This window comes from Aphelocoma coerulescens, chromosome 1, assembly GCF_041296385.1.
Source record: "Aphelocoma coerulescens isolate FSJ_1873_10779 chromosome 1, UR_Acoe_1.0, whole genome shotgun sequence".
Taxonomy (NCBI): domain Eukaryota; kingdom Metazoa; phylum Chordata; class Aves; order Passeriformes; family Corvidae; genus Aphelocoma; species Aphelocoma coerulescens.
This window is the reverse complement of record NC_091013.1, coordinates 24,140,170-24,160,759: the sequence shown is the minus strand read 5'-3', so window position 1 is coordinate 24,160,759 and position 20,590 is coordinate 24,140,170. Positions and strand designations below refer to the sequence as shown.

At 39.2% G+C, this 20,590-nt stretch overlaps 1 protein-coding gene across 1 annotated transcript in view; it reads right to left on the bottom strand.

The window, feature by feature from the left end:
• The window catches only part of MYO16 (myosin XVI), a 366,164-nt gene that overhangs the window by 259,783 nt on the left and 85,791 nt on the right, over positions 1-20,590 (bottom strand). The window contains exon 3 of the mRNA XM_069003962.1: positions 3,330-3,593. Coding sequence (XP_068860063.1) covers positions 3,330-3,593 — 264 coding nt within the window. The remainder of the gene's footprint in view (positions 1-3,329; positions 3,594-20,590) is intronic.

Sequence of the window (20,590 nt, the reverse complement as noted above, 5' to 3'; positions counted from 1 at the left end):
GTTCTCCGGAGGCCCAAACACTAAGATCCATTTGACTACCTTGTATTTGAAGCAGAAACTCAGACTGAGACTTGCTCAGTTTATTTCCTTAATGCTCAGTTCATTTCCTAGTTGCTTGTAGATGAGTCTCAGCTGATGTGCAGGCTTAGCAAATACTGATGTATGACCTGTGTGTATTAGAGAAGATCTGAGTCCACATGGTAATCCCACATGTAGGTGCAAGCATGCCTAGTCCACAGTGGGAAGGAATGGGATGCAGAAGCCTGCTTGGCTACATCTCCCATTTTGCAGTACATTTATATGACTGACGTCAGCAAGATAAATTTCCTGCTGTCCATTTTTATTAGGGATTTAACATCTCACAGAAGAAAAATGCATAGGATTTATAGGAAAATTAACTAGAGGTATTCCCTTGCCAGCAGTAAAGATGTACAAAATCAGTGTCAAAAAACAGCGGACTCACTTAATCATCAGCTTCTGCTTTTATACATGTCAACACTGAGAGTAATAGTTGCAGAATCTCCCAAAATGCTCACTGCTTGTAGTGTGGGTGAATGTGGCCCATCAACAGCAGTACAAACATATTGCTTTAAAGAGAGATGCTGCAAGGAGACAGAGAAGGAGGATTCCCCTTCAATCTCCCTGGGTCAGATAAAATACTGAAGAACAGTTACGAATAATAACAAAAAAATATAGTTAATAATTTCAAATGTCTCCAAAAAGAGCAAAGATACATCATTTCACTAGTTTTTAACTTACTGAGAAATCAAATGAGCATATATTTCATTCCTAAATTTGAGACAAAGGAGATCACCAGTAAAAATTTCTCAAAGCCCATTCTAAAATTAATTTTAGAGCAAATTACTGATCACTCCTGTTAGCATGCAGTAACAGCAATGCATTTGGTGCCCAGCAGCAGCTGCTATAGTAATTTTGCAGAAGATATATTACATTTTTCATTAATAACAAAGACAATGAATTTGCAAGAGTGAAATTCTGACCAGACTGAGTTGTGAAATGTCTCTGCACCAGCCACATTATAAATTCATCTTTATATATATTAATGGTATCCAATTTATCTCACGTACCAAACCAGAGCTACAGCTCACCACTTCAGAATGTGCTGTCTAGTCTATATAGTTTATGATACACCAGCAAAAATGAACTGCTGGACTTCACTTGGACAACTACTTCTATCCCATTGTACTGTTGTGCCCTCTTTTCACATTCTATACTACATTTTTTTGCATTTCATTAATAGAACTGCAAAACACCTTTCTTAGCTGTCTTTTACACCTATCAAATGCTGTTGATTGCTGAGCACATTTTAAAATATGATTAAATACACAAGAGAAATGGGTGGTAGCAAAAGCCCAACTTGCCCAGCTATACCTGTTTCAGTGGGATTACTTCAGGCTGTGTCTAGCTGAGCCTTATGGATTGACTCATGACTGTTTTGGGGCACTAGCTGTACTTCCAAACCACATCTTCCAGTACAGTTTTACCTGAAAGGGATCTACGTTACATCCTCCATAAAACAAGACCAAACACAGTAAATTGATGTGATATTTATTACAAAAGAACATATCTAATTTGAACAGAAATTCTAACGTAGGTATATTCACTAAAGAATCATGGTTGGGTGTTCCACTCAGCAACAATAGAAGGAAAGTGGCTTTCATGTCTGTGAGTTTAAACTTTGTTGTTTTGGTTTGGTTTTTTGGGTTTTTTTTTATGATAATCATTCTTAATATAGCATTTTTCATCCCAAAGCAAACAGGTCCTGGGAACATTTGGCTAAAAAACATCAGACAGGCACTTGCAGGTCCCCAGACTGCCTAAAGACAACAATAACACGTTTTCATAGTCATGGGAAAGGACCATAGGTAACAAATTCAGGACTATGTTATCTGCAGGCTATTTGAGCTCCTCGCTTCTGGGGACCTATTTTATCTGTTTCAAGTGCAGGACACCATTTCTGGTTTTCCTCAACTTTTCTTTCCTCTGCCTGAGTTATATTCCCTTTCTGCTTATGTTATTCAGTCTCAGCACATGCTGAACTTTATATTCTGACCCAGGTGCAGCTCGAGGCCAAGTATAGGCAACACAAAATACCGTTGATGCCCTACTCTACTGCAGTAAACAACCGACATTTCTTCAGTGTGAATGTCAGAAATAGCCTCAAGTATCTGACTTTTACAGAATGTTAAAAGTCATACCTAGTATTCTGTTTGGTTTTTAAAGATGGAGCTATGGGAACATAGAAGATCTTCCTTTATCATTCCTACACACTCTAGGAGAGTGGAATGAAAGGTGAATTTCATTTATAATTTAGTTATAAATAATGCCCTGTGCACTGACTTGAAAAGAACTTTTTGATCCATTTCCTCTAAAGATCTAAATGTGTAGGATTCTACCTCAGTGATAAGCAATGATAGAGAAAATGCACAATACAATGAAGATTCAGGAGTGAGTAAACAACACATACCTAATAAAACTGATAACAATTAGGAGAAACTTGTCAACTTCTTTGCATGATGTCTGTCTGTCTCAGAGTGTCCCCTTTTTACGCTAAGGTGATTACAAAGAACTGCCATAAAATCTTTTCGCAAAGGAGTTGCCAACAACTTTGTACCAGATTGTTTCTTATATCCCTCCCCACCACACAACACTATGGGGATTTCTGGGGACTTCTAAAACTTGGGAGATTCTTACTGCAAGGTTTGGTTTACTTCTGAGGAGTAAATTACAAATTCCTCAGGTTACTATCAGCTGCACCAGGGATTCAGACAATGCCAGGAAACTAAAAACAGAACCCTAAAGTGTGGTTATGTATTTGAAAAGGACATAAACATAATTTCACAAACAGAGAGATGACCTTCTATCTGGTGTGACTATGGGTCAACATCATCTCCTTGCTCTAGACACTCCAGTGTCACTAACAGCAGTATCCTTTACTCCAGATTTTGGCTAAAATGAGAACCTAATTTTCAAAGTAACTTGTGTTAAATTCTATGGCTCATATAAGTATGTAAGAGGCTACATATAATCACAGAATCATAGTCCTTACTTGCTTTGAAAGATACTAGTTTATATTAATCTCAAAATGAATTCATTAGGTTTCTGAGGGTTTATTCTCCACACCTTGTTCATTTCAGTAACAAGCTGTAATATGTTGTATGCAATACATGCTTGCATATTGTATTGAGACAATCACTTTATGATTAGTATTTTTTATTTTACCTAAAGATAGGTGAGCAGAACAAATAAGCTCCTCCCCTGGAGCTTTAACTGCACAAAGGAAAACATCATACAACATTAATAAGTACCTTCTTTATCATCATGACGTATGACTGCATCCTGTATCATATCAGCAAGATTAAAATGAACTCGTTGATTCTTTCCATGTTTCAGCTTCTTTCCATAGCCCTCCCGTTTTTGGAAAGCTTTTTCTCGTTCATAATATGCTTTTATTTGGTCACAGCGCATCCGCTTGACCAGCCGCTGCCGCTGGCCGAGGGGAAGGGACTCCAGCAAGCACTGCTCAATTTCCATCTCATGGGTCCGAAAAACATTACATAGCTGGAAACAGCCTGGAAGAAATTAAACACAAGCAAATTTAGATCATGCTTTCAAATGTGCCATGAAACCTCCACCAACTATTTTGTTGTTCTAACCATGTGTAAGTCCATCAAGTGAGCTCCTCCTACTTGACCAAGACTGACTACAGAGAGTCTATGTCATTATCATTTACTTTTTGAAAACAATACATAACTCATTCCAATAAAACACTGATGCATTTTTAAAAAGCTGGCTAAGTTCATGTGAACAAATGTGAATAGAAGGAAGTCTGAAAGTTCCAACGTGTGATGGGCAAAATACCTAAATACTTCAAAACAATTCAAGTGGGTTGCGTTTGCTTACAAACAAGAAACTACTATGAAGAGTAATGCTAGATTGATGCCCATGCTTCTTTTTTAATCATTTTCATCTTGCTTTAGGTTGGCAAATTCCTGTATTCACTGAGAAGAAAAATTATCATATCATAATTTTAAGAGTTCATTAGCATGCAGTGGGCACTCAGGCAACTACCTCTTAAAAACATCAAAGTTATTTCAGATTCCTAATCACATGTATAACTTTTTTCTATTTTTAATTATTTTTCGTTGTACAGAGCCCTCAAAATTGATCCTTCTAATGAAACCATCAGATACTGAAACCTTCATGCAGAAACCAATCACAAATGTGAATCAGTTGAATCAGTTATTCCTAACATTCCCAGCACTACCTTGAAGTCAGATTCCTCTTTTGTTTTTACCATTAAATATGGTATTTTTATTGACATTGCAATAACACTAATGTTCAAGTATGTTCTCTTTTCCACTGAGAGCAAAGACCATAGGAGACTGAGTGCTGCTAATTGCTTTTCAGGGGACTGTTATGTTACAAGAGGAGGCTAGTGGATTGTCAGATAATTTTATTGCCCAAGTCCTTGAAGGTGAATCCACATCCATCAAAAATGTGCCCACTCACCTGCAGTAGGGCCTTTTAATGTGGTGGCTACAGACCACAGACCACCCCATCACTTCTGATTCTCATGTTCTACTTTACATATATGAATTTCCTTCATATGGGGGCTAAGTGCTCAAATTTGTAATTTCTAAGGACTGACAGCAGCCCAAATGAAGGAGGTTTTCTCTCCACAGTTTGAAGGAAGACCTTTTGAAGGAAATGCAGACTCAATTCACCTTGGGAAGTTAAGAAATACCAAAATGAAGTATTACTGTGCAACTTTAATTAGACCTTATATTGTCTACCTGTTTTGTGTAGTTACATCATCAAAGGATCCCTATCTCATTCAGGGCACAGCTGAGTAGTGCTGACTAAATGACCATTTTGCTTTCTCCTTGTTTGACGCATATTTATTCTACTGAATACCATTCAAACCCTGCTCTGACAGCATAATTAACAATCTCCTGACAGGATTTTGTAAAGCTCACATCACCACAGCACATAAAAACATCACAAATACATTTTTTTTTTCATTTAAAAAAAGGACAACAGAGCATTCTTATCTGCATTCTCTACAAAGGATATGAAAAACAATTATTTTCTTTTTAAATCCCTCATTTTGGGTGTCCCATTCAAGAATTTTATGCTCTTTTCTTAAAGTGTTTTGGTTTTCTTTAAAGGCATACTATTCTATAACCTATTATGTATCAAAATTCCATAATAAAATATTATCAAAATAATAGTCTTAGGTCTGCATGCAAGTCACTCTATGAATTCTATGTATAACATTATATATTTTTTTCTAAATAATTTGTTATATTATTTCATAAATTGAAGATAATACAAATAATATATTACATATTATATATTCTATTAGATAGTATATGTATTTACTATAAATTACAAGCCAAGGTCTCAAACAAGGCTTCCCAAAACTGAGAAGCACACATTTATCCAAAAAGCAGCCAGAGTGTCTCGTTGGGAAAATCTATGACAGAAGCAGACACAGAATACAATTCTACATGTCAACTACAATTCAGTCAATTACTTTTAACATAGGCTACTCTCTCCTTATAATTTCTGTTCCTTTCTTAGTATGCCCTTCTAGTTAGAAGAACATGAGTTGTAAAACTAAAAATTGGAAACAAGTATTGGCTTGCATTAAGCCAAAATACAAACCCTTTCTTCTGGCATGTCAAAGCCAACAACTACTGCTGTATAAAACAAAATTTTCCACTTGACATTAAATGATATGTTTCATTTCATAGCAAAAATTATATGTTTTATTTCTTTTATTTCCTTGTTGGGAGACACAAGGAAATGAAAGGGTAGCTCTGTAATGCTGCAGAAGATGTAACTTTATTCCTGGCTTCAATCCCAGTGTTCAGAGCATTCAATCCCATAGAAGAGCTACACTCAGACCATACTGAGCCTGAGGTAGTTTGCAACTGCATCTTCTTTCTCTCATTATAGGACTGTGGAATAAGCAAACTTCAAGTCTTTTCTATTAGAAGTGTTCTGCTGTGTATAAAATATTTCAGTAGCCAAACCTTTAGCCTACACAGGCTTTTTGGCTTGTAACACCCTAAGCTTATATCCTAACACTTCTAAATGTGGCTATAGTGCCTGCCAGCAAGGCTCACAGCCACAGAGGGAAAACCAGCTCACTGCATTAAACTGTTTTTGCCTGCAGCTGGGAGCCCACCCCTGCTCTGTTCATTCCTTCTTTATGAAGGGAAGAAGGAGCAGCCATGTGTGGGGAAACACAAAAGGTGGAAAGATATTACAGCTGGTGATGGGGTCAGTAGCTCTGACTCAGGAAGAGGTGACCGGTCCGGAGAGATGGTCCCGAAAGGAATCGCCTTCCTGAGCCCCGGTGTCTCCCCTCAGCTGCTGGCAGAGGGGCCCTTGCAGAGGCTGTCAGCTCTTTAGTGATTGTCAGCTCGTGATTCCAGCTCAGCTCTGCAGGGCACCTCCAGGCTAAACCAGACCAGAGAGAGACGAGAGGCTCGTGTGGCTGGTTCCGCACAAAGTAGCTTTATTGTTGGTCCGTACTCCGGTGAAGGGGAAAGCCAGGGACGAGAGCTCTCTGTCTCACAGGGGCAGAGGGCTTGCTTTTATAGGGATACAGAGGATGGGTGAAGGCCAATGGGTTACAAAAGATCTGCATAGGCTCTCCTAAAGGATTGTGGGTCTCTCTTTTCTCGCCGTGACCAAAGAAGTGGTTGCCTTTCAAGGGAGTCCTGCTGGGCGATTATGAAATCTCTTATCTCAGCAGAGATCCCTCCAGGGCAGGGGCTGGGCATACCCCACAGAAAGGATTTTAGGTGTGAGAAATAAAAGCAGGCTTCAGAAAATAAAGCAAAAGGATTTAGGATTCAGCTTTGCCTGTGAAAACTAGAAGAAGATACAGTTATGCAGAACCAAGGACATTAAAACAATGGTTAGGGTTTCTAGGTTTGGCCTAGATAGATTTTGGAATTGCAAAAAAATATGCTTAGCAAGATAGGTAAGTTTAAGCCTTATAATGGGATATTGTGCATTGTTATGTCAAGGCATAACAAGCCAGCATTGTATTCAACAGTCGTACGTGCGCTGTTATGAATTGGTTAAGGCAGCTGTCTGTAACTTTTAGAAGCATGCTGATTGGCTAAGAAGCTTTTAAGAATGCTTTGCAACCGGGAAGTGTTTGGATGTCTCGGACGCATGAGCCCGGTACCATCTCTTGTGAGAGTGATGCCAAAATAAAATAATAAAAGGCTCCTGGCACGCTTGTCTGGGCTCCCCATTCCGTTTGTCAACAAGGATGCCGACAGTCATGCACTTGAGTTTCAACAGGCCGCAACTGAATTCGATGTTTATATTTTGAAAACTCTGCTGAAGCTGAGAATTGTGGCTGCTGTCCTAGTCATATCTGTAAATCTGCACTGTTTGCTAACCAAAGAGTTTAGTGGTATCTTTGCTTTTCCTCACGAGCTTAGCTCATGTGCAGTCTCTCTTCTTAGGAGGAACTGGTAGTGCTCACTGCCATATCACAAATGAGACTGATGTAGGACATCTTTGCCATCACGCTGCTCTCCTCATCCAAGGCAAGAAATCAAACAAATCAGTTTAACATCTTGATCAAACACACCACAGAAAAGATGCTCTCACAGGCAGATTCCAGTTTCAGGAAGGATATTCCTGGCTTACTGTCCTCTGCCTCTCCCCTGGGATGACTTTCAGCCTGTACGAGTGTTTGTCTATTTGCTCTGTGAAGAACAGGGCTTGACTGCTAGAACTGGCCTCACACAGCAGTTCCCAGCGTGTGGCCGGAGTCAAAACAATTGAGGCCGATTGAGAAAAGGACTCTTGATCCATTTGGGCACTGGTCTCAGCTGAGAAGTAATGAATTGCAGATGGCATTCTCAGCACATCTGGAACCTGATACATCCCAGATGAGATCAGTATCTAACTGCGGGTATAACAACTGCAGGTCAGCAGCCTCATTAGATTAAGCCTGGATTAAAAAACATAGTAGAAATGCAGACAAGGCAAGCTCCCTGAATTATCTTTCAGGTGCTCATCTCTGAGGCATTCAACATTGAGTCCCAGTTTTAGAACCAGGCAGATTTCTGCTCTGTGGTCCTACTGGGGACCTGATGATGGCACAAGAGGCAGAGGTTCTTTCGCACCTTGAGAGAGCTCAACTCAAACACAGACATGCTTCTGAAGGAAATTCTGTGGATTGCTTAGTACCACATGAAGCATGAGGTTATTCACTAACACTGGATCAGATAACTGTCTTGTTTACCAGTCTTGAAAGCCTCTATGAATGGGTTCTACAAGTACTGGGTAAATTGTTTAAGTGCTGCACTGACTTCTGTCAAAGATGCCTTGGGTTCTTTTGGTGGCCATTATCTCTTGTTACTACTGTCACTTTTGAGAAGACTTCAGATTTGTCATTTCCGTTTGCTGTCCCGGTAGCCTTCCATTGCTCTCATTCTATTGCCCCAATGTCCATCTCACACTGGGTGGACCCAGACTAAACACATATTTGCAGGTGCAGTTTCACAAGCCCCAAGTATAAGCAGACAGTAAGTTCCCTCTATCCACTGGCCAAACTCCTCCGAACATAGCCCACTGTGTGGTTTGCCTGATTTATCATCAGTGCCTAGGGCTGGCTTCCATTCAACTTTGTGTCCATTGTAACCTCTGCACACTCTTCAGCAGGATTGCGGCTCAAGTCAGTCAGTTCCCAGCCTGTGCTGAGGTATGGCGTTAGTCTTCCTCAGGCATGAAAATATGCACTTCCCTTCTTGAACTGCCCAAAGTTTCTGTCAACCCAGTCCTCAGGATTAAGCTCTCCCATTCCAAGTATGCCAACTACTCTGTCCTAAGTGAGCATACCAACAGCAGCAACAGCTTCAGCTGTAAAGAAACCCTCCAGGAAAAAAATAGTTGTTAAAATCCGTAACTTTATTAGGTGGATGGAAACAGTTACTGCTTAGAGAATGACAACTCAGTCACAGTCAGACTCAAAAGCAAAGCTATTAGAGCCTCCTAAAAAGGTAACGTGCAGTAGGTCTGTCCATCCTTTCCTTCTCCATACATGGGAAAACTGGCACAAACTGCAACACTGAAATGGTACAAGACACTGTATGAGCCCCGTTCAAACAGCAGAAGATAGATGGAAAACATGATTCCAACCAGGGCTGGTTTTGACTGTGCTGGTCAGTGGAGGCAGTAGGGTAACAGGAGGAAAGATTTGTGAGTAGGGAAAAAGGTTGCCTTCTGAATCTATTTGCTTAAGAGTTTATATCTCATGACATAAGATACCAGATTTGAAGATTATTTCTTGCAGTTCTTGCCTCAGTGCATGACAAATTACACTGATGTGCAGGGATTCGACAAGGTCACTGTGATGGTCATGGTATACTGCACTGGAGAACACACTGGCAGTGTCACCCACAAAACTGGAAAGGTTCACCAGGTTATCATTTATTTAATGGGATGTTCCAGACAAAAAAAACTAGAATAAACGTGATTGTCAGTATGTATATAGTTTTAAGGTCTGCATGTTCTGTATAAGCACACAATATAAAAAGCTCTATAAAACACTGAAATATCAAAACCAGAGAAACTTTTACCATATCGCATTGATTACTAACTAGTACAGGACAAGAGAAGTCATTACCACTGTACCAACCAGAAAAAAATAAAAGAAAAAATTGTTTCAAGGATGCTTGCTAGTGAAGAGCTGCTTCACTGACTGGATCCACCGTGAACCACAAGAAAGAGAAGAATCATTGTTTTAAAACAACATGTTCATAAAATTGTAGCAATTTACTCACAGAGAGCTTGACATCTGCATCACAAGACAAATTACAGTTTTGATCGTGCCTGTACAAACAAGCGATTTCTGACTAAAGAGGAACGGTTTGCTTTGAATTGTCACTGGTTCTCACCGTGAAGAGGAGAGAAGGAATATTTTCTGACACTACAAGCACTAGCTCCTGAACAAAATGAAGAAAACAGGAAGGATGATAGGACATAAACAGAGAGGACGAATGTGATTGTTACAGAAATGTTCCTCCATCTCCTGCAGGTGATTTGAGCTCAAGTAACTTTACAGTATGCAGGAACATTTTTGTCATACCTCTTTTCAGAAACCATATTGATACTGCTTTCCCTTATACTGCTTCTTGTGGCTTTATGACAATTAACTTTAGTCACTTGCTCTGGTATTTAAATTGGGAGACTAGTCATCCTAAAAAATGCACCTCAGATGGTAATTCACATTATATGGGGGTGATTATGTCCCTGTCTAATCTGGGTCACAGGTCAGGAGGCATTTCCAGAATGTGAAGCTGAATGCCTACATACATGTTCACACAGGCTCACCTCTCTGCTCAGACATACTATATTTTGACTTTGCATGTGACTTTTCATTAAAGGCAAGCACACAATCAAACTGTTGACTTTGCTTAATGCAGCGAGCATCTCAAATAAGGTGACACGGAATGATGGTGCATAATGCTTAAAATTACAATTTTCAAAATAGTAAGAGACATACTTAATTTATGCAAACATGCTGCATGACTTGTATGATATTTTAAACAATGAATATTTGAAGTCCTGGGTATTTGCAAGACTATGGTCTTTATAGCATTGAAACAAAAAGGTTTAAAGCACCTGGAAAAATGGTAATCTGAGATTCTGAGAATGTATCTGGTTGACACTGCTACCAAAACCATAGCCTTTAAGCAGTTTAATTTAACTAAAGCAAAAAGGGTAAAAAACACTCCAACATATACACTACGTTTTGTTTGGATCCTTTGACACCTAGCTCCTGTCTTGGTCTATCCTTGCCAAAGATATGATATCAGGCCCTTTTCACAACTGCAATGAAACACCTACATTCTAATTTAGATAACTGAAATTGTCCTGAATTGCAGAAAGATAAAATAGTTCAAAATTTCAACAACTTCAATAAATGTTTAAATAGATTAACATTCATTCAACAAATTTAAAAAGGCACTTTTTTCACAAAGACAGTGCTGCAGCTCTAAAGCTGGCTAGATAACCATAACCACAGTACTAACAAAGATATGTGGTGTGTGGAGTTTGCCAGTGTGGGAAAGGCATGCAATGAGCAGCAAGTGCTTTGGCACTTACAGATTCAGATACACGGATGGTTTAAATCGGTGCAGGTTCATCCAGTTCAAAAAGCTACATTAATGTGCACTCCATGTTCACAAACAGAAGTCAGACCAGAAATCAAAGCACTGGCCCATTCAGTAATGCACTTTGCTATTATACATAATGATATTACTGTACAGGAGGATTTTCTTCTACCAACAACGCATATTATTTAAATTTATTATTTAAATGTATTATTTAAATTGAATTAGAAATAGCAATTTCTTAGTATTTAAGAAACTGAGATGAATTCCATATGAAACCAGTGATATAAATACTACTGTGTAACTGAAGTTGTGTCTGAATCACAGATCAATGCATTTTTTACGGGTGCTCTCTTCAGAAATCAGAAGTTATTATGTATTTTCTACTGATCTTACAGTTTCAAAAAGAAATGTGGCTAAGAATAGCCACAGAAAAGGCTAGCTTAGTTTAAATCCATCTCAAACTGAAACATTAAGGTCAGCATCAAAATACGTGGATTTGAAAATCCTTTGTTCAGCACAGGGAAAATTACTTACCATTTGAACAGCCTCTCCATTACATTTATTAAGCTGTGAGTGAAGGGTGGTGCTTGTAACCACTCAGCCTGACTTCCACAGCTGAAAGGCTTCCATCAGGTCAGTACGGATCTGCTCGCTGTAGTAATGGACTTGGTCCTTTTTCTTTTTTCATGGTTCCCATTCCCACCCCAAAAGCAGATAATCATGAGGGAGCAGTATACGCGCAAACTATTTACCTTATAAAGAATGTAAAGAATTCAATTAATGCCAAGTCCTCTGAGAATAAATTACATTGCAGTAAAGGAGCTGATGTGCTTTTCCTATTCTTGGCTCCCCAGAGCTTCTTTTGGATGTAATTAGAAAGTTAGGGCTCTTAAATGACACGATACACAAAGCTTCCTCAATTTCTGCTTAACATCCAATTCTGTCTTTGCTGAAGAGCAATCCTGAGCACATTCAAGCAACCATCCTCTTATAAAATGCTATTCCTGTATACTGCTGTTCAAGAGCCTTTCGATGTGACTAGACTGGTAAGTAGGAACTGCAATCAATTTCCAGCTTGATACCAAGGAAAAGTTACTTATCAGATGCTATTTATCAAGTCTACAGGCTTCCTAATAGACTCTGTTATCTATCTATCAGCAATTCAGTGAAGTTACAGTGCCATTTTCTAAAAATGTATTATATTTAAATCAAAGAATCAACCAGTTTGGGATCTTGCCATTGCAGTGACAGAAGAAAGTCTGAATAATACCTAATTAAATATAATGGAGGGCTCTGCACTGTCATTTGTGATTTATGCCATGGAGCAGTCTGTGACATATGGAGATTTTATGTTCTAGGTAAAATTCATTAACGGTGTGCCAGCTTATTCAACAAATGCAGCCAAACTGCTTGCCTGTGCATTAGCCTTAAGTGCAATGAAACACAGGTTTCAAATAGATATGTATGGGGTTCTTCCCATCTTTTAGAAACAAAAAAAATCTTTTTTTTTGGTCTGTTTTTGATGTGGAGAATTCACAAGTATGAATGGTCTGAAAGAAAGTCTGTAGATCCCAGAGCAGTAGTCCTCATCTGTGGATCATATCCAGAAACTACAGGAAGGCAAGTAAAATGAAAATACACTATCTGGTCAAGCTCATACTGTTTATTTTGGTAAAGCTGCTATCTCCATCTCCTCTCTACTGCCATCATCCTTCTGTACTCCCTTGGAGGATGAGACAAAGGTGCAGCCACAAACCCCAGCATACTTCAGGCAATTTCTCTGGTGAACATCAGAACCTTTCATGAAAAAACTATGACACCATTGTCTGCTCTGGAGCACTAGAGTTTCCAACTAGAAAGATTGCACAGTCTCAGATATGTGTAAAACACATTAACCCAGTCATCTCATAGACTACTCCAGAAGAGATTTTTGAAGACAAAAGTCTGTGCTCAAGGCAGATTCAGGGCTTTATTGTAGCATCTTCAAATAATGACTATTCAGACAATAGGTTGAAACACTTCTCTTTTGGACTTTAATTAAGTCTTTTGAGCAGTCAGCCATGAAACTTAGGATGTAAGTATTCCCTGACCAAAAAATAAAAAAAAAAAATAAAAAAAAGAGAAAACTGAAAAAGAGAAAAAGAGAAAAAGAGAAACAGAAAAAAAAAAGCTTGTCAGTTAAATGTTGTATACCAGCTCATGTTCACTAGTGAAGTTTCAAGCAGAACAAACAAAACACATCTAGACACAGTATTAGTTTTCCTTTAATTATGCTGTGCTCTTGTGCTCTAAGACATAATTATCTTTTTTTGTGGCTTTTGCACAGTGTCTAAAGTGAAGACTGCACTGCAACAGAGAAAGGTATTTTACAACATAAACACAAAAGTGTTTATATATGTTCTAGTAAGTAGTAGGAGGGTATACGTAGGCAGGGAACAGTATTTGAGGCTACAAAGCCTTTTGAAGTAGATGGAAGATTGCACAGGGGATAGAACATACAATGTGGGGGGGTGCTTCATCTTCCCTGTCTATTGGTAGAGATCTCTAGATACCAACCATAGCCTTTGCAATAGAGAGGACTAGTAGGGACACTTCAAAAATTATCCAGTGAGCTAAATAACAATGCTGTAGAACATCAGAGGTCCAATGCCTTTCCTTCATTGTTTCTGAAGTGTAGACACACCCTCTGAAGCTTTTCCCACTGCCACCTTATCTTTCTTTTCCTGCAAACAAGGTAAGTGGTGCAAAGTGTGCATGGCATTGCATTTCACCCAAGTGCCGTGGTTTCAGCCTGGCCACCAAGCCCCACACAGCCACTCACTCACTGCCTCACCAGCAGGATCAGGGAGGGAATTAGAAGAGTAAAAGAGAACTCATGGGTTGAGATACAGACAGTTTGATAGGGAAAGCTAAAGCTGCACACACAAGCAAAGCAAAACAAGGAATTAATTCACTGCTTCCCATGGGCAGGCAGGTGTTCAGCCATATCCTGGAGAGTAGGGACCCATCACACATAATGGTTATTTGGGAAGACAAACTCCAGCACTCCAAATATCTCCCCTTCCTCCTTCTTCTTCCCTACTTTCTATACTGAGCATGGCATCCTGTGGTCTGGAATATCCCTTTGTTCAGCTGGGGTCACCTGTCCTGGCTGTGTCTCCTCCCAACCTTCCATGTACCAACAACTTCCTCCCCAGCATGGCTGTACAAAAGCAGAAAAGGCCTTGGCTCTGTGTAAGGCCTGCTCAACAATGAAAAAAACCACCTCTATATTATCAACCCTGTGTTCAGCACAAATCCAAAACAGAGCCCTGTACTAGACACTGGGAAGAAAATTAACTCTACTTCAGCTGAAACCAGCACACCAAGAAAAAGAAACTTGGAGCATGCTTAGATTTCCTTGCAAGATATTTGACATGACTTGGTACCTTCTATGACAAGACATAATGGTTTTTAAGCTAAACCTGACATCCATACAGTAGAAAAGCCACATTATAATTTCTAACAATAATGAAATAGTTGTATAACATTACTAGGCAATGTAGTACTCACTTGTTTGAATAAATTGTGTCATGATTAACCTGGTTTTGAAACATTTTCCTGCAACTGGGTAATGAGTTTGGAAATTATCATGGGGAGAAAAACTAGAAGACACACACACAAGTAACATAATCACAAAGACTTTGTTTCCTTAGGAAGATCAAAGCAAAATATGCTTATGTGTTTCCCAAAGCTTAATGATGAAGCAGCTAATTTTTTTTTTTTAAAGAAATGGTCCAAGTCCCTATGACAGGATCTGAAGAGAGTTTAAAGCAATCAGAAAAAAACAGTCATCTGATTAACACTGAATGCTCTAACACATTTTTTAATACATATCCATATATAGGCAACTTAGAAGACAAAAAAGTTGGCTGTTTGAGCTAACTCTTATAACTTTGGGATCTAGGAATTTATGTCACTTTTTATTTAGCATTTTCAGAAGCAAGCAATGTATATTTGTTAGAATAATAAAAAATACTAATTAATGCTTGTCACTTGCAATGCCTGTGAGGAAATAGCATCAGAATATTTGGTCATATTTGAATGATCTAAATTGCTGTAAATCACACCAACAGCAAGTAAAACTCAATAAGCTCCAAATCCAAAGGTAGAACAAAAATAAAGAAGATCTGGGCTTGCCAAAGACAATAAAAAAAGATAAGAAGGAATACTGAGAAGTCCTCTAGAAAAAAATAGCTCCTTCTAGTCCTTGCACAGACCTAGCTGTCTTTATTTGGCTGCAATACAAGACTTGTGAAGTGACAATTAAGCTTTGAAGATAATAGTTATTTCCTTACAGTACGTTAAATGGAGATGTAATAATACACTGATCTCTAGCCCACACTGTCAGATATAGGATACAGAGGAGGATGTGCACCTGGGAAGAGATGCACTGGAAAATTCTTCCTGTCACCACAGTATAATATAAAAGGTTTGTTACACAGGCACTTACCACAACAAGCAGTGAAAGACACTAAGATTCTTGCTAATACTTGTAAATCTGCAATTTGGGAGAGTGAATTAACACACTGGTGCACAGTGAGAGGAAGCCGAAATTATAGTTGCTACACCTCAAAGATACTGAAAAAGCTGAGCAGCAGCAGCAACAACCAACTGCTTGAATAAAGAAACAAAAAATCTGATTGTTTCAAAACCTGGGGCAGTTCTTTCATCACAGACATTCTCAGATATCGCTTTTTAGTCAGGAAATATGCCAGGGCTCAAGAGTCATACAGCATATGAGAATTAGAGAAAACATAGGAGAAAAATACATAAATCAAAATTTGCAAAAACCTGCATACATAAAAGCTAGTAAAGGAATATGTGAATCAAGACAAAGAGGATATTGAGTATCATACATCATAGAGAGTTAAAAGTCAAAAAGGAAACAATGGTCCACAGACCTAGCCATAAGGACTGGCAAGCACACAGGAAAGGAAATCCTATGCCGAGTGAACTGTGGTTCTACATGCAATCTAATAATTTACAGAGATTATTGTAAAGTAAAAGCAGATGTAAAAGTAGTTCACCACAGAGTGGAGCTAACAAAAACTCTGCAGCAGGACCAATATGTAGGCCTTTGGTCACTGTTCTGTGCACATCAAGGGACTGCCATTTCAGTTTTCAAATAGCAAGAGGATTGGAAACAGGCCTGCCTCCATTCTGCAGAAAGGCAACTTATCTGGAATACTGCATTCAATTCTAGACAGTCAAATTGGAGCAGTTCAAAAGAAACTACCACAAATGATTTTGGGGCCCGAGGGACTGATTTATGAGGAAGGATGAAAAGAATTAAATATGCATAGCTTAGCTAAGCAGTGACTAAGGAGAGAAAAGTTAACAGAAATTTAGAGTGAAAGGGAAAAAGAAAGGTTATATACCATAAAAATGAAGAGAATATGGAAGAATAAAATGGAATTTTTTTTAGTGGAAATTTAGGTAGAGTACCAAGACAAAACAGGCTCATATGGATGACATTAACAGGCAAGATCACAAAATTCCTCATTTGGTGTACTGGTGGACAGCCACACAAAAGCAGCAACATGGGCACAGCAGATCTATGTTCCTGACAATCAGGACAGCTCCCTCACTCAGTTCTGACGTCTCTGAATGGCCCTGTAAAGCTCTGTAAAGAGAACCCCTCAGTAAGGTGAAGAACAAACCCATGAGAATTTCTGGCATGTAAAGCCACACGACTGGCATCTGAAAGGCTTCTCTCCCTTGCACTGGTCGGGTAACTATTGGGTATGTCCTAGGTAAGCCTGGCTAAGGTTAGAAGAGCAAGGATGGTTGCTAGTCTGAGCTGGATCTTCACGGGTAAGTGACAATGAAAGCAGGTGTAGTGGCTTTCCTGACAAAAGAGTTTACAAAAGTCTCTAAGGTCACCTTCCACACCTACCATTGAGTATTACACTTGTGGTCATATACTACTATACGACAGCTATATGGGCATGTATATACTAGGAAACCAAAGAGAAGATAAGCATTATGACATTTGATTGTGAACATGTGCAGCAATGTTCTTTCTGGGTTAAATTACAACAGGGAAATATCGTTGATAATTCGAAGAAGAGGAAGAAGAAGAAGAAGAAAAAAGAAGAGAAAGAAGAGGAAAAAGAAGAAGAAGAGAAAGAAGAATAAACTGATCAGCTTGATCTCATTTGACCAACTGAAAAAAAGCAAAGGATGTGTCAAAGGATGGACTCCTAGTCTACATGAATCTTCAGGCACCCTTACTGAAGAAATAACTGGAAGAACATGAAAAATGCTTCACAGATGTTGATGAAACTGAAGTTGAAATCAAACAGAAATTATTTTTGCAACTCTGGCATTACTGCTCACAAGACAGAAAAAATGTCACTCCAAGACACAATAAATCTATATATTCATTGGTGATTAAGAGGAATTAAGTAATTTAGCTTGCCTTAAGAGCTTTATTTTCACAACTATGTCTATATGATTTACACATACCACTTCTGCAACGAACATTAGTACTGCAGTGTCATGGGTTAGCAAGCATAGTCCCAGAAGTGATGTTCTTGCTAAGGGGTGCTTACAGCTTCCTCTGTGGCCTGACAGAACCTATCAGCTGGCCAGTTTGAATATGGACAATTCTTTAAGCCACTTAAAGCTGTGACCGCCTCTGTGATCCACACTCAAGAATAGAAACCCCAAAGCAGTCTCTCTCTCTCGTTTCCGGTGCTGGCACAGGTGGCTGCGGGCCCTGTACGGGGGCCGGCGGGCCTGGCCCAGTCCCTGCTTGGGCCAGGCTGGGCTGGGCCACGGCCAGCCTGGAGCCGATGGGCCCCGTTCCACCCACGGAACCCCCCCACAGCAGGGCTGTGGGCAGCCGGAGTGGCTCGGCTTTCCCCCCTCTCCAGTGCGGCCAAGGCCAAGATTTCAGCTGAAGCTGCCCTGCTGTCCGGCAGAGGTCATGTGAGCAACAGCGATAAGCAACATTCCACCTGCAAGGCCTGGGTGAGATTAACCCTTTTAGTGCTGTGAAGAGGTGAAAACCTGAGGCAAGAGAAAGAGGAGATGCTTAAAGCTGAAATTCTGTTGTGAAGCTGTGATATATCAGAGTACCCGTTGTAATTTCATGAAGATATGGGGGGTGGAGTGTTCAACTTGTACTTGTGAGCAAAAGCACCTGTGTTGAGATAGGCAGATGCTGAAACAGGTGTGATTTCATGACAAGTTTGGACAGGGAGAGATGGAAACGATGAGGACTTTTGCTCCAAATGGGAAAGGAGAAAACCTCAGTTCCTAGAGATGCTCCCAGAGATAGTCCTAGAGATGAAGATGAGGAGGACCCTTTGCTCCCAGGGAAGGAGAAGGGCCTCTGTTCTTAGAGATGAAATGCTCCCAGAGATGGGTGAAGAGAACTTTTGTTTCTGAACAGTTCAACCTTAAAATTGTACCCCAAAAAACTTCAAGAGTGGACCCTCAAAAGCAGTTGTGGGAAAGCTGCAAGTCAGGGGAAGGGACTCACATGAGAGCAGAGAGACTCCTCTTCCTAAATGGACTGAACAAAGTTATTTGGAAGTGGGTGGCTGTCTCATTGTGATAATGTGTTCATAGCATGGGAGAAAGACTCCTCTTCCTAAATGGACTGAACAAGGTTGTTATGGAAGTGGTAAACAGACTGAACATCTCAAGGGTTGTCTTTTTACATTGTCAGTGGGAGAAGGGAGGAAGGTGGGGGGAGGAGAAGAGTTCTGAAGGTGTGGTATGATTTTTTTTTTCTTCTTTTAGTCTGCTAATAAACTTCTTTATATTCTTTCAAGATTGGTGCCTGCTTTGCATTTCTCCTAATTCTTATCTCACAGAAGATAAACAGTAATGAGTATTTTAGACCAAACCACTACATGCAGCTAACAGAATCAAACAATTGTGTTGAAAGGAAAGCACCTGAAAAACAAGCTATTCAATTCATGTGCAATCTAAATATAAAATGCCTCTCCTGTAAGGAATACATTGTTTTAACGTGTTTTTTTAGGGTCTCCTGCAATAAGCTACCTAAAGACAAAAGTACTTTTCTTCCCACAAAGAGAGAAAAAAAAAGAAATTTCTACATGCCTGCTTCCCTCCTTCCTCAGTTTAGATGTCAACATTTACGAAACTTTTTACAGGAGAAAGCTTTGATTCCTTTTATAGTAAAGGGATCATATTTGAAAGCTATCGATTAACTTTCGAAATATGACCTTAATACATTGGTCTATTTTCTGTAGATGGCTTTACAAGGTCCCATATATATTTTATATGTCATACTTCATAACAGGATTTGCACCGAATGGGACCACAGCAGGACTCCACCAGCCTGAGGTGGTATGGCCCAGATCTATTGCCTGTCTAAGTGCTCTGAATACTGCTTCCATCTCTTCTGAAATGTCATGCTACATAGAAAGACATTCACGGTAGGATTTACAGCTAAAGATAGCAGATTTTATATTTTCCTGTTTTCCGAGAATAACATTTTTTGTTTTAAAATCAACTATGAAATGAAAGAGAGTAAAGTACACTTTCAACAGGAACATCCATATTCTAGCTGGATGAAAAGCTAGTAATAAATGACCAAGTGCTCTTCCACTTGTGTGTGGTGCCCTCCTGTCTACACTCCTTGCCAGGTCCCATTCTTACTGGTCAAAAAGAGGTTTAAAGTGGACTTGGTCAGGGCTCTCTAAATCACCTTACAGACAGGGGAAGTTTTCAGGGACTGTTGTCTTTCAGGGTACAAGAATGGCACTGGCAAGAAAACCAGTTCAGGCATTTGTTTTCTGCAAGTGACAACAGACTGACCCATCTCTTGGCTGAGGGGATGTGCAGTAGTCAAAATAGTAGAACTTGCAGATTCCTCTTAGCAGGTCTTATACTGCTTTTCTTTTCACTGAAGGCATTTGCTCAAAAGCAAACAAATGAAAAATACATCTTGTAATAAATTATCAAGCAACATTTTTTTTAATTGGTGGTGCTCCTTTATGATATACTAAAAAACTTGCAACTCTTTATTTGCTCCAAATCAAACTAAGCTTTTGCTGACTTAATTCTTTTTGCTGACTTAATTCTTTTTATTTGTTTAAGAACAAATTAGAATTAGTTCAATCTCAGATTTCACTTGCTTTAAAATAATCATGTTTATACTGTTGCAATTTTGATTCAGGTGTTAATTGAATTATCTACAAATATTTTCTGTTTGGTTTTATAACTTAGAAACTGTGCAAAATTCACTGTGATACAGTATATTATTTTTTATGAGACAAGAAAAAAGAAGTGATTATTTGGAACTTTCGATCAAGAACTGATTGAAAACGTGTCTTCTAGTCTCAAAATTTTCAAAAACCTTTTGAGGAAAAGTGGCTATATTGCTACAG